The sequence below is a fragment of the Camponotus floridanus genome, unplaced genomic scaffold (genome assembly GCF_003227725.1).
Source record: "Camponotus floridanus strain SB8 unplaced genomic scaffold, Cflo_v7.5 scaffold11, whole genome shotgun sequence".
Classification (NCBI taxonomy): domain Eukaryota; kingdom Metazoa; phylum Arthropoda; class Insecta; order Hymenoptera; family Formicidae; genus Camponotus; species Camponotus floridanus.
Window position 1 is genome coordinate 1,454,605 of NW_020229226.1, and position 15,544 is coordinate 1,470,148.

At 28.2% G+C, this 15,544-nt stretch overlaps 1 protein-coding gene across 17 annotated transcripts in view; it reads left to right on the forward strand.

The window, feature by feature from the left end:
• The window catches only part of LOC105247967 (glutamate-gated chloride channel), an 82,235-nt gene that overhangs the window by 45,152 nt on the left and 21,539 nt on the right, over positions 1 to 15,544 (forward strand). For 11 of the 17 annotated variants that reach the window (XM_025412889.1, XM_025412896.1, XM_025412899.1 and 8 more), the window contains one exon: positions 10,104 to 10,193. The exons of the other annotated variants lie outside the window; for them this stretch is intronic. In XM_025412889.1, the coding sequence (XP_025268674.1) occupies positions 10,104 to 10,193 (90 nt within the window). The remainder of the gene's footprint in view (positions 1 to 10,103; positions 10,194 to 15,544) is intronic. 17 annotated transcript variants of the gene reach the window in all.

Here is a 15,544-nt window from a genome sequence, read left to right on the forward strand (position 1 = left end):
ATTTTATTGAAACAATCAAAAAAAATATAAATAATCGCATTTTTATAAATTTTGCTCTTTCGACAATTTTATTTTAAAAATAAAATCTTATATATTGCATATAATAAATACAGTATTGCATTTAATGGTCAGATCATGATTAGCTGATCTGAATTATTGTGGTTTTTTTTTTTTAATTTTTTTTACTCGACATTTATGAGAAAAGAAGGTAAAATTTTCATATACTACTCTGCTCCGATTTTGATAAAATTTTACAAGTATGTATATAATACTCACTAAATATAATCGAACGCTACAAGTAAATATACGAAAATGTCTAGTTTCCGAGATATACAAAGGACCGTGTCCTAATGTTTGTGGAATCTTGCCATGAGCGAATACAGATATGACTTATATACCTATGAATATAGGTGTAAAAATAGTCTGAACAATAATAACATTGAGGTTCTGAGTACCTACATTGTATGTGCGGGATTATAAGAGGGATCAAAATATACATACTAATCTAAGCTCTATTTTGCAAAACATGAAGAAAAGATAAAATACACTCTAGAAAAAGATAGAATACAATCTAGACATACTAATAGAGCAATGTATTATGTCTATATAGTAGCAGAGAAAAATAGCGAAGCAAAGGATTCAATTCAAACTCATTACTGCAAAAAATGGCGTAGAATGTTGTAACGATAATATGGTATTTGAGATACGCTCGGCATCTAAACGAGCCGATAAGGCACGAAACCATCCGAATAAACATATATTTATTATGTTTAACACCTTCAATAGGCCGAACACCTTGATTGAATCTGATTAATATTTTCGCCCTAAACACTGATACATAAATCATCAGTGATCACTACATGGCTCAATTCGAGACAGTTCTTTTAATTAAATAGCTAAATAAACAATATTTAAAATTTCCACTCGAAAAAAGATTAAAATTCAATAACATTTATGTTTCTATTTGCTTGTTATTGTATCTTTTAAAGTACATGCGTAAACATAGTGGGTTTTATTTTCCCTACGGCGAAGCTTCACTTCCGTAAGATATAATCAAACTAATTTACAATTAAACCTGATTTTCAATTAAAATTTGATTTAGATTACATTATATAACCTAAATTGCATCGTACTTTCGTATTGTACAAAACAAAAATTTTTCTCGAAATGCAAGAGGAGAGGCAGAGTCTGTCCTCTATGCCTTGATTTACTGCATGTAAATAGATAAATTTTTGAATGAAAATAATCTTAAATTTGTATTTTTTCATTTTGATAATAATGTTGATGTTTACATTCTTATGTAACATATTAATGAAATGAAACATTTCAACAAAATGTTATTGAATTTTAATCTTGTTTTTTAAATGGAAATCTGAAAAATTACTTATTTAGCTATAAACTAAATTATGAATAACTCGAAAACTAGACGTTACATTCATACTTATTTGACTACATTTAGTGAGTACTACGTGTCAAATTTTATTAAAATCAAAGCAGAGTAATATACGGAAGTATAGCCAAGAATACCTATCATTTTTATAGGCGATGTTTTATCATTGGATCAATAAATCCGACCAGAATTATCATGAAAAATATTCTTAAAAAGATAATTATTTACATTAACAGACACTTCATCGATGACCTTGATCTTTACATATGTTGTACGAGTTGTTGATTAATTTTTCTCTTTGTTTTATTTAGTAGTCTCTTACAGTTTTTGAGATATTTAACAAAAAAAAGATTTAGTGATTAAAACGTAATTTTTTGACACCATATACACCCACTTCATGAGCTGTTAGTGTATTAAAAGAAGGTTCGCCTTTTTTCCTGCAATCCCACCCCAAAAAGAAATTTCCATTTTATATAATACAAAAGCACAATGCACAATTTGAATTATATAATGTAACTCAAATCAAATTTTAGTTGTAAATCAGAAATAGGTTTGAGTTATAGATTATATTTTCGGAAGTGGAGCCCCTCCGTAGGAAGGGGAGGGCGGGACTCATAGTGTCAATGCGTGTACTTTACAAGATGAAGCGAAAGCCACTGTTAAGTATAGAAAAAACTTCGCTTTGTCTTGCAAATAAGTATAATAAATATATGAAGTATAATAAATATATGAAGTATAAAGTATATGAAGTATTTCTGATTTACAACTAAAATTTGAGTTATAATCCAAATTGCATTGTCTTTTTGTATTACACAAAATGGAAACTTTTTTTCGGAGTGGGGATGTAGGGGAAAGGCCTCTTTTAATACACTAACAGCTCATGTAGTTTGTGTATCAAATGTATATGGTGTTAAAAAATTACGTTTTGATCATACTAAACCTTTTTTGTTAAATATCTCAAAAAGAGACCGTTAAATAGAACAAAGAGAAAAATTAATCAGCATCCTCACTTCTATAACATATGTAAAGGTCAACGTCATCGGCGAAGTCCGTTAATATTCAATTATTCAATTATTCAATTATCATGTAAATAATTACCTTTAAAAATTTATTTATCTTATTTTTAAATTTATATATATTATAAACTACAAGATATAGATTTTATAAAGACCACCATTGAGTGTGATATAAAAAATTTAATCTTTTAAATTCTTAATTATTAATTACTTAAATACAATAATCTTAATCTTTTAAAAGCAAACTGAATTCTGAAAAATTTAATTTTTTTTTCATTATTGTGTTTTTTTTATTTAACTTAACCGCGTTCTTTCGAGAAATAATTAATGTTTTTGACGATGTTTATAGAGCATTTGATAATGAAATATAAAAAGTGCATGCATGGCTAACATTTGGCAACATAATCTATGTTGCTTTTTTGTCTTGTTTTAAAAAGCTTAATTAATTAATGTTTTAAATGCGCAATTGATGGTTTTTAATATAGCGTTTTCAATATTTTTTTGTCTTTTTGTTATATAAAAAGGCATTTTTGAAGATCCAATTTCTTTGCACAAAATCTGCTTTCTTAATTTTTAATAAATAATCATACATTTTTTAAATTAAATTAACAGATATATACATATATTAACTGTTGTATATATCTACAGAGAATTTCTATATGTATATAAAATGTGTGATGAAAAAATGAGTCACAATATAATTCTATTCTTTTTTTAAATATTTGTTCTAAATTAATTCTTAAATACTCATTTAAAACTTTTCTTGGAAAAATATCTTTCTGTATATATTTTTTATAAGATAAAATGTTTCTCTTTTTAAAACCCTATACACAGAGCACAATAAAATTGCAACAACATTTTTCTGTAAGATTGCATCATTGCAGAAACGTTGCAAAATGTTGTTATAAAATTGCTGTAATATTGCAGCAACAGAAAAAAGTCCGCTTACGGAGATATTACAATGTAACATTACAGCGATATAATATGTATGCAATAATACTTTGTATTTATATATATTAGTATAATATCCTCAATATATGAAAAAATAATAAGAAATTAAGTCTATAAAAGCCAAAGATAGGATTTAATATATAGATTTTCTGTATTATTATAATAATAACGAAATTGCAAAATGCAATCCAATAAAAAATCATCAGTTGAAAAGACGAATCAATGACTTTTTAATCAGAAAGATCGGTTAATATAAACACAAAATTTTGATTAGAGGTTTTTATATCCTTTAAGTGAGATAAAGATTTATTTTAAAATCTATTATAACCGTTTATAAAACGTTTATAAAACATTTAAAAAACATTTGTTTTTTATTAAATGCTTATCTCGATAATCTATATACGACTATCTTATATGCACTCGGCAATAGAAATACTTTAATACAATAAATGGACTATTAGCCGTTTATTCATCTAATTTCAAATAATCTATTTAATATTCTGAATTCCAATAAGGGATCCAAATTATTAAACAAATTATTTTAAATCAGTTCACCAGAAATTAACTCTTTCGTACTTCCGGGGACATAAATGTTCCATCTACGAAAAAATTCATAACTTTTAAACAAATAATCCTATCGCCTTTTACCTTGGTTTGTTTTAAAGAAAAAAGTTCAAACTATATATAAAATATCGCACCCTTTACAAATGTAATATTCGCAATAAAATATAGTTATATAAACATTGAAAAAATTAATCTTTTAATTAATGAAGAATAAGTGTATATTATATCGAAAAATCATAGAATTGATGTATTAAGTAAATTTACAATTTTATTTAAATGTGATTACAACTTTATTATGATAAATATTATAATAGTTTATATGTATAATCAAAATGTGTACAAAGTAAGGAGCCGCCCGTAGGAGTGGTAGAGCCAACTAATTTAGAATATTATGATCCATAACTTGCAAATAATGTAAAAAAATGTAAAAAAAACAATAATTTTGACTTTCTTAGAAGTTAAGTCAACATTAAGATCAACTGTCATCAAATTATTTAAAACAAGTTTTCTAAAGGTAATATATGTGTGTGTGTGTATATATATATATATATATATATATATATATATATATTACGTTTTGAAAACTTGTTTTAAATAATTTGGTGGTAGTTGTTCTTAATATATTCACTTCAACATAAAATTTTTTAAAACGTGCTTTAATTTTTGAGTCGTCCAAAATCCTCCTCGCATATTTCTTTTTTACCTAAAAGGAACCTATTTGTACAATTTGATTTAAATCGGAGCATGATCGTTTTCAGAACTTTCGCCAAATATATCTTAGATCTTACGTTAATACCATTCTTTTGCTGACTTTATAGATTTTATGATAAAAATTGAAATACGAATAAGTTTGGTGTCGCCGCGTAGCGACAAGAGAAGAAACACATGTCATATTATACATTTGTCACTATTATACGCTATTTTAAAATGTTTCTACACATTGCTAAAATAATATTGTAAAATAATATTGTAAAATAATGTCTTTGCAATATTTCTGCAACTTTATAATGCAATGAGTAATTTTGTAACATTGCATCAATGTTGTTGCAAGCTTCTGTGCTGTATGAGAAGTATATATGGAAATGCATTATGCATGAAATAATATATTTGCATATACATACATAGTATCTATATAGGCGCTCAAGAAAATCACTTGTGCATGTGACATAGCAATGATCAAATCTATATTGTGTTTCTTTTCCCGTTTGTTAGTTAATATCGTAGTATTTGTATTTCGGCGAGTGTATATATATATATATATATGTATATATATATAAATAGATTTCCTAGATTATCCTAGAAATGCATATTGGCAATCTTGGATCCTGTCTCGCTTTTCAATTGAGCCCGCTATGATTTGTTTTTAGGGTGAGGTTTTTCTTCTTATAATGATCATTTATCGAAGCATTCTTGAAGGATGTTTTCTTTTTGTCTTTCGCACTAATCGATCTGTTTATCATTATGATATCGCGTGCGTACGAAAAAATTCGAAAAATATGCCAAGCTCATTGCACGTCATTTTGCTACCGTGCGATAAAAATAGAATTGCGTTTAGTTGTAATATGAAAAAGTTTTACTTATTATCGATAGCTTTTGCTAACATAGGAATTATATGTGTATATTAGGACAATTAGGACTTATATGTGTATATTAAATTTATTGACAAGCTAATAACTTTAGATCTTGGTTGTCTTTTTAATACGGCGAAAAGCTTTCAAATTTGAGTTGTAAAACATATCTTGTTTATACATACACACACACACACAAGATATGTTGTACAGCTATATATATATATATATATATATATATATATATATATATATATACAGGGTGTCCCGAATTTAAATGTCATAACTTCGGGAGCGTGTAGGGGATCGATAAACTAAAAGAAAAAGTGGTATAGAGATATGCTCGTTTTTGCTTCGTTTTGGAGAAAATCGCAAAAAACATAAAACGTAGTTTTTATTTCTGTACTTATTTATTACTTTTTAATTCATATTTATTTGTTCGCGTTGTCACTTGCCTAATGTAAATATGTTCAAAATGTTACCCTCTTGCAGCAATGACTCATCGTTCTGGCATTCATTGAAATCGTACACGGAAACAATAATATTCCATTTTTTGGTAAAAGCTTTTTTTTAAAAAGAATTATGAATCAAAGAAATTGTCATATATGGGCTGATGAAAATCCACGGGCTGTTAGGGAATAGGTTCCAGCATGAATTTGCTGTTAACGTTTGGCTCGGAATTTTGAACGAGTCTGTAGTGGGACCATTTTTTTTACCCGACAGATTAAATGCAGCCAGATATACAGACTTTTTGGAGAACGAGTTGCTTAATTATTTAGAAGATATCAACCTGCAGCAACGGATCGAAATGTGGTTCCAGCTCGATGGGTGTCCAGCTCATTATGGCAGAGCTACTCGAGCTTGGTTAGACAACCATTATCCACGAAGATGGATTGGACGTAGAGGAGTAGTATCTTGGCCACCCCGATCGCCTGATCTGATACCACTGGACTTTTTTGCATGGGGTCTCCTGAAGCAGGAAGTTTATTCGTTGTCAATCAACTCAAGAGGGCAATTACAAGACCGAATCGTGGCTGCAGTACACCACATACCAGATCAGTGTTTGGCTGCAACACGAGCTGTCCGTACTAGATGCGATCTAATCCTGATGCAATGCTTGCATTGCTGCAGGAGGGCAACATTTTGAACAATATTTACATTAGGCAAGTGACAACGCGAACAAATAAATATGAATTAAAAAGTAATAAATAAGTACAGAAATAAAAACTACGTTTTATGTTTTTTGCGATTTTCTCCAAAACGAGCATATCTCTATACCACTTTTTCTTTTAGTTTATCGATCCCCTACACGCTCCCGAAGTTATGACATTTAAATTCGGGACAGCCTGTATATATATGTATACACCGTGGCCCATTTTAATCGACGCACCTGAATATCTCCGTTGGTAAGTCGAATACAAAAAAATTGTTCAGACAAAAGTTGTATGGTTTCAAGGGGGACATAAGATGGTGTCATTAGTTTGATCTTGAAGAGCCACCTGAAGGTCACGTGAAGGTCAGCTCCAACTTTTTAAATGGGACATCCTATATGCTTTCGCATATTCTTGTAGCTCATCTGAAGAGCTTTTCAAAACACTATAATTAAGTTAGTTTTCATTAAATACTTTCCAAGTTATGAGGCTTGAAATCATTTTTTAATTTTACATAAACCGTAAAATATCTTGTAAAATATTCATTTTTCGATTATTTTACCTTAATACTTTTATGTACAAAATAATGAGAAGAATCAATTGATGTAAAGAAAACACATAATTGTTTCGAACAAAAAAATGTAATTGTTAATTGCAAATTACATTTTTTTGTTTGAAACAATTATGTGTTTTCTTTACACCAATTGATTCTTCTCATTATTTTGTACATAAAAGTATTAAGGTAAAATAATCGAAAAATGAATATTTTACAAGATATTTTACGGTTTATGTAAAATTAAAAAATGATTTCAAGCCTCATAACTTGGAAAGTATTTAATGAAAACTAACTTAATTATAGTGTTTTGAAAAGCTCTTCAGATGAGCTACAAGAATATGCGAAAGCATATAGGATGTCCCATTTAAAAAGTTGGAGCTGACCTTCACGTAATCTTCAGGTGGCTCTTCAAGATCAAACTAATGACACCATCTTATGTCCCCCTTAAAACCATACAACTTTTGTCTGAACAATTTTTTTGTATTCGGCTTACCAACGGAGATATTCAGGTGCGTCGATTAAAATGGACCACGGTGTATATATATATATATATATAGGGTGGGCCATTATAAGTAATACATTAGAATATCTCATAGCTTTTAAAGCAAAAACATTTCAGACAAAAATTTTATTATTTTGAGGGAGACATAATTTGCTACCATTGGTTTAATTTTGAGTGAATATATCAAAATTATATGAAGGTTAATTTTGTTTAAATAGAATCTCCTATTTTTCCATTACATACTCTTGTAGCTTACCTCGAGAGCTTTCTAAAACACTGTAAGATATTTTTTTATTAAATACTTTTCGAGTTATAAGATTTGAAATAATTTCTTAATTTTACATTGAATTATAAAATATCTCGTAAAATATTAATTTTTTGATGATCTTACATCTCTACTTCTATAAAAATAAAATAAAATAATGAAAGGATTCAATTGGTGTAAAAAGAACATAGTTGTCAAGAAAAAATATGTAAATGTTAATTACAGATTATATATTCGATAATTACATTAACAGATACCTCGCCGATGACATTGACCTTTACATGTGTAGGGGTGAGGTTACTAATTAATTTTCTTCTGTGTTTTATTTGGCAGTCTCTTTTTGAGATATTTAACAAAAAAAGTTTAATGTGTAAAACGTAATTTTTTGACACTATATACATTTGATACACAAACTGTATGAGCTGTTTGTATATTAAAAGAGGCGTCATCAGTATCCCTTCCCTTGCATCCTATCCCAAAAAAGATTTTCATTTTGTATAAAATCACAATACAATTTGAGATATATAATATAATCCGAACCAAATTTTAATTGTAAATCAAAAATAGGTTTGAGTTAGGTTATATCTTCTGGAAGTGGAGTCCTCCCGTAGCGGGAAACATTTGAAATATATTGTAAACAAATATCTGATATATGTAGTTTGTGTAATAAATGTATATCGTGAAACTTACATTTTAATCACACACACATACACACACACATACTAAACCTTTTCCATTAAATATCTCAAAAACTATAAGAGATCGCCAAATAAAACACAGAGAAAAATTAATTAACAACTTTATCTCTATAACATAAAGGTCAAGGTCATCAGTGACCGTTAATGTAAATAATTACCATATATTTTTTTTATTTACTAGTTTTTTAAAACAATTACGTATTTATAATTATTTTTTTGTTACATAATTTTAAAGTTATAAAAAAAATTACAGTACTGTTGGCGCTAGAATTGCCTAAGGTGTACCACGTGAAGTTCGCCGGTTGGATTTACATCTTTATTGTATGTGTGTACGTATGTACCTATGTTATGTACGTGAGTACATGCGTGCGTGCATGCGTGCATGCATTTGTGTGTGCGCGTGCGCGCGCGCGTGTGTGTGTATGTGTGTTTCAACAGAGATAAGAGAATGAGAATATTTTACGTATTAAATTTTTTATACAAACTTCCAAATCTACAGTGTTTTTTACTTTGCTCCCTTTTACTTTTCAAAGATATATTCTCGAATCTGATTAATCACAATTTCAACGATACAATCTTTTTCCTATTTCGAGCAATAGGAATTTAAGTCTTGCCTCAGTTAGCTGGATCACTTCTAATCTCGTCTTAGATAGCTGGACCATGTCTGGTCTTGCCTTAGTTGGCTGAACTATGCCCGATCTTGCCTTAGTTGACTGGATCAGTCCATGTTGCAAAATCATATTGATCCAGCAGGATCTTGCCTTCACGCAGATAATGGCTGCGTTCAGCAGGAAAAGCTGCTTTGCAACTGTTGTAAAATTCGTGAATTTAATTGGTGTCTGCTCTTAAATTCAGTAACTCAAAATTAAGATCATACACCAATCAGGCTTACGAATTTTACAACAGTTACAAAACAGCTTTTTCTGCTGAATGCAGCCAATGCTATTGCCGATGGTACTGTAACTTTCAAGCCTTATAACATTCGAAAGTTACATAATAAAAAAAATGCTTAATGCTTATAGTATTTTAGAAAGCTCTTCAGGTAAGCTACATGAATATATCATAAAAAATAATACACACACACACACACGCTCAAATACACACACATTTCTTCCAAACTAACATAATTCACTTTACAATTATTTATTTTTATATATACATTATTGTTCGTTATGGTTAAAAATTATTGAATTTGTTAAAGTACAAAATGATAATTTAAAATAAAACAATTAGCTTTTAAATATGCAAAATATACTTTGAGGGAAAAACATAAACTCTTGACTCTTGACTAAATCGAATATAAAAGATATTATATATAATGGATAAAATATTATCTCTTAGCTCTGCGAAAATTTGTCTCTCTTTGAGAGAAATCCGTAGAAAAATGCGGAAGAAAAAATAAAAAAGATAGGAAAGAAAGATCGTGGGGTATTTTGTTGCAGCTGACGGACAAATTATGGTCGATGAGGACGAGTTGGATGATTTTGGAAACTTTAAGTGCTCACTATGTCAGCGCAGATTTGAAGAGCAAGGTAAAAATCACATCTATCTCTTTGACACGAGTGTAATGCGTATCTGTAAAACAAATCGAAGAAGTATAGTGAGAGAGAGAGAGAGAGAGAGAGAGAGAGAGAAAGAGAGAGAGAGAGAGAGAGAGAGAGAAAGAGAGAGAGAAAGAGAGAGCGAGAGACAGGACCAAGCTTTCCAAAATTCGTGATGCTAAGACATCCCAAGTAGATATTTGATGTTGCTTTCTACATAGTATATCGATTTGCGCTAATGCTACATAATTTAGTTGGAAAACTTAGATATTGGAGATCGTACAAACGTTGTCAAATTTACAATTAAATTGTTGCAAATACTAAATTAATCATTTATCATATTGCATTACAAATCTTTGAAAAAGAATCCTGCAAGGATATATTTTTCTGTTATAAAAGAAAGACTAATATATATGTATATGTATGTATGTATGCATGCATGCATATATAGATGTATGTATAGATGTATGTATGTATGTGTGTATATATGTATGTATGTATGTATATATCCAAGCAGAACAGTCAAAGTAATGTCATTTGACGTCATATGGACATCAATTTAACCAAATGGTATAAATTTTGGCGAATATGATGTCAATTGAGATTACTTTGATTTTTGTGTTTTCCATATATATATACACACATACATATATACATGCATGCATGTATATATACGTCCATACATACATACATGCATAGATAGATACAACATATATACATACATGCTACATATGCATATATATAGTATATATCATATATGTATATACTATATATGTGCACGCGCATGTATGTATGTTTATAAGATGAGTCAAAATTTGTGGTACAATCAAGAAAGAATTCTACGCTTCAAAATAAATTGAAATGATTGAATAACTCCGTACAGTACAGAACAAGCAGCAATATTGCTGTAATATTCTGTGCTACATGGGACAGCACAGTAAGATTGCAGCAATATTTTTCTCTTTCTCGCAAGATTGTAACATTACAGAAACATTACGAAATGTTGCTACTACATTATTGTGATATTGCAGCAACAATAAAATGTCCGCCTGCAGAAATATTACAATGTAACAACTATATTGCAACAATATAATATATGCAACAATACTTTGCGTATATTTATATTAGCATAATATCCTTAACTTATCCTTAACTTATATAAAAAAATAATAGAAAAATAAATCTATAAAAACCAAAGATAGGATTTAATATGTAGATTTTCTGTATTATAATAATAACGAAATTACAAAATGCAATCCAGGAAGAAATCATTAGTTGAAAAGACGAATCACTTTTTAATCAAAGAGGTCGGTTGATATATAACATGTAATTGATTAGATGTTTTTATATCCTTTAAATTGGATGTTTATTTAAGAATCTTTCTAGCATTTGTAAAATGTTATGTCAATCATTATATCAAACGTTATGTAGCAACCGACCTCTTTGTTAAAAAAATTAGAAGATTCTTAAATAAACGTCTAATTTTTTTTTTTTTTTTTTATCTCGAAAAATACGTCTAGTTATCTCGATAAATATTTAATAAAAAACATTTAATAAAAAACACTAATAGACGTTTTTTTAAGGGCATTTTTCTATCTTTCTTAAATATCTTTTTATAGTCTTAAGATTTACTTATTAAATTTAAAGCGTTCTACATGTAGTAGAACGCATTTTAATATTACTAATATGTACATTGCACCGTAACATTACTGTAATCTTACATTGTAATATTTTTAAGGGCGGACATTTCAACGTTACAAGCTTGCAGTAATGACAAAAATACTTCGCAACTTCTATGCAATATTATAATGTTTTAATGCTAGGTCTATTCAACATTTATGTAATCTTTCGGTGCTGTATGGGTATTATATATTTTTACTTATTTAAAATGTTGCTACAACATTGCTTAAAGTAATATTATAAAATAATATCTTTGTAATATCTTTGCTGCATTACACTGCAATGGACAATGATGCAACATTGTAGCAATATTACTGCAAGTTTGTGAGCTGTATGGGAATTCAAACCTATTATTTCTAATTTATAATTAAAACTTGATTTGGATTACGTTATATAACCCAAATTGCATCGTGTTTTCGTATTGTACACGGAAACTTTTTTTAGAGATGCAAGCAAAAAGGGTCTCTCCCCCATCCCTCACGCATTATTTCACTTATATACATAAATGAATAAATTTGGTAGAGATTTATAAAACATACATGGTATCTAAAAATTGCATAATTCGTGAAACTTTTTTGTTAACTTTTTAGAGCGTGTGTTTTAATAAACCTTTTTATAACTTTTTAATAAACAACAAGCGACAGCTAAAATCTTTTGATCTGGTCACTCAAAGTCATGACTTTAACAACATATGTATACGGTCAAAATCAGGGTCCTCTATTCAGCACTTTATCATAGTATTTCATATTTTTTAAAGACATAATATGGGATAAAAATAAATTTTTAATATTAAAAATAAATTTTTTTATTTTAAAATAAATGTCAAAAAGTGAGTACATTTCTATATAAAAAATTATTTAAATTGTACAAAATTATATAAATTCTATGATGGATTATAGGATGAGAAAATATTTATGTATAAGATGTGGACAAAAAGTTCATAAATTATTTTTTCTTCCATATTGACAACACTTTGGTCATTTCTACGAGAGAGCTTTACAGCTAATAATCTAACCTATGTTCCGTTTAAGTTTTACGGTCTTATCATGAATTCGTATGTAATCACTGAACTATATATAAACTGAAATGTGCATTGATTAGCCTGTTGCAAGCCGATCGAGAATAACTGCTCAGGACTAGCTGTCTTATTTCGTATAGTCAAATTCAAAACTTCTTACTGTTGTTTGGCAAAGTAATAAATACAAGTATTAGAGAAAGAATTACTTCACTTTTAGACCTGCTTGTACTGTTCAAAATTTTCAGTAATGTGCATGCGCAGATGCGTGTGAGACAGCGAGCCCTGAAAATCTACTTATCTCAAGCTCGTTATTCTTATGTAACATGGCGCTACACATTTCAGTTTATATATAGTTCAGTGTATGTAATGACGTTTTTAGTAAACACGTGTTACTATCTGTCGTCGAAAGTTTGAAAAAATGTCTCGCAATCTTTTAAAAGAATAACATATTAACATGAAATTTCTCATAAAATTCAAGAAAAATGAGTCAGAAATAATGATATGTTAAAAATGAAGAAAGAATCATGAAGGAAATTACTGTTTACAAATATAAAAAGATTCCAAAAACAAATAGACCTGGAAGACGATGTTCGAGAGAGTCGACTCTCCACATTGTACACTAAAAGTGTGCATTCTATATTGGTGTTCTTGATTGTTTATGTAATTGTATGTGTATGTCGAGGTCAGAATTATGGAAAGAAAATTGATGAATTCTCTACTATAACATGCCGACATATTCATCGATTCTTGTTCGCGAGTTTCTTGCACGGTTCAATGATACTGTTATCGGCTATCTTCGTAGCCTATTTCTCTGATTTCGCTCTATGTAACTTTTTTCTATTTCTAAAAGTGAAAAATATCATACGGGGGGAACAGTTAAGAAACATAAAGACGGGAAATGATAAGGATTTTAAAAATCCTCTCAAAGGAAGAGCTGCATCACTACTTCACTCAATGGAAACGCTGGAGTAAGTGTGTTGATACGATGGATGACTATTTCAAGGATGATAACATTGATAAAACGAAAATTAAAATAAATAATTTTTACGAATATTTTCTACGAACTTTTTGTCACACATACACAACTCGTATAATAGATATATATAAATTCGTATAATAGATATATATAAATTTTAATTGAAAGATAAAATTTTGAATAACTAAACATATAAAATAAAATTAGAAAATAGTCTTATAAATAAATTTTACATTTTTCAATTAAGCTTCGCTTTTTTTATGTTTATATTTTTATTTGTGCACAATATTTTTGCATTTAATTTTTTATTTTTGCTATTAGATGCTATTATCATGCTATAACATAATGATTACGCTTGAAATTAATTCATAAGAAAAATTCAAATAAAATAGGAGCTTTACATTATTTAATAAAATTGATTAAACTTTACATTATTTAACAATATTGATTAAATATCGTTTTTAAATACCATTTGTATGAATTGTTTGCACATCATCATTATTGAATCTTTATATCTATATTTTTTCGATATTCAAAAAATATGAAAAATAAGCAAAAAGTTGTATTGACGTTATTCGTAGAAGAAATAGATTTATCATAGTTTGATGTTCCCTAATGATACATATATTCTTTCATGCTTGTCAATCTTTTAATAGATTTTTTTATGCTAATATGTTAAAATTTTGCGCAAGCGCTTAAAATGCTTTTGTGAATATGATGTTTGTAAACCACAAATTGATAAGATGTATATATATATATATATATATATATATATATATATATATATATATATATATATGTGTGTGTGTGTGTTTTTGATCTTTTTTTTTCTTTTTATACGTAAAATGATATTTCTTTTTTAACAAATTTGTAGTTTATAAAGAGACAAAAATACAACTCATTTCTTTACATTTTTATTTATTCTAATATATTTTATTCTAAAGAAAAACAAATATATTTCTTTTTAGATATTTTAATTCTTTGTATGTATATTTTGATTATTTATTGTTAATATTCTCGCGAAATACTTATTTAATGTTTATAAATATTATCTCTCTAGTGATATAATCGAAATATCCGGGGTTGAGATAAGGTGCTCTCCCTGCAACCGATGTTTTTATATTTATATCAAAAATAGCTCTTGATGAGAGAATCAATGATACCATTTCTACTTCTTAATCCTAGTTAATTGAAAACTAAAGATCTCTAAAAAGTATATTTTTGAACTGACAGATAGGTCATTTTATTAATTTTTTTATTTTATGATCCCTCTACCCTTCCAGAGGGTCGAAAACTAAAAATCCCTAAAAAGTGTTGTTTGATTAACCTCGACAAGTAAATGATTTATTTATTTTATTATGTTTTTTCCACTCTCCTTTCCTCTTTTCTAAAAAGATCATATACTAAAAACAATCAAATAATGAATATTTGGACAAATCTTTATGAATAGATTATTTTAAGAGTTCACTTTCAATTAGGTTCGATTATGGGACCTTTCCTGACAATTTTAATTTTAGTTAAAAATTTATATGAAACTGCACAATAATAAACCTTGTTTTTCACTATTAACACAGGACAGAGATTTCGCTTCGTGTGGGAAATCTATGTATAATTGTATGATAATAATTCTCATTTAATAATACTGATATCAAGCAGTACGAAATAATC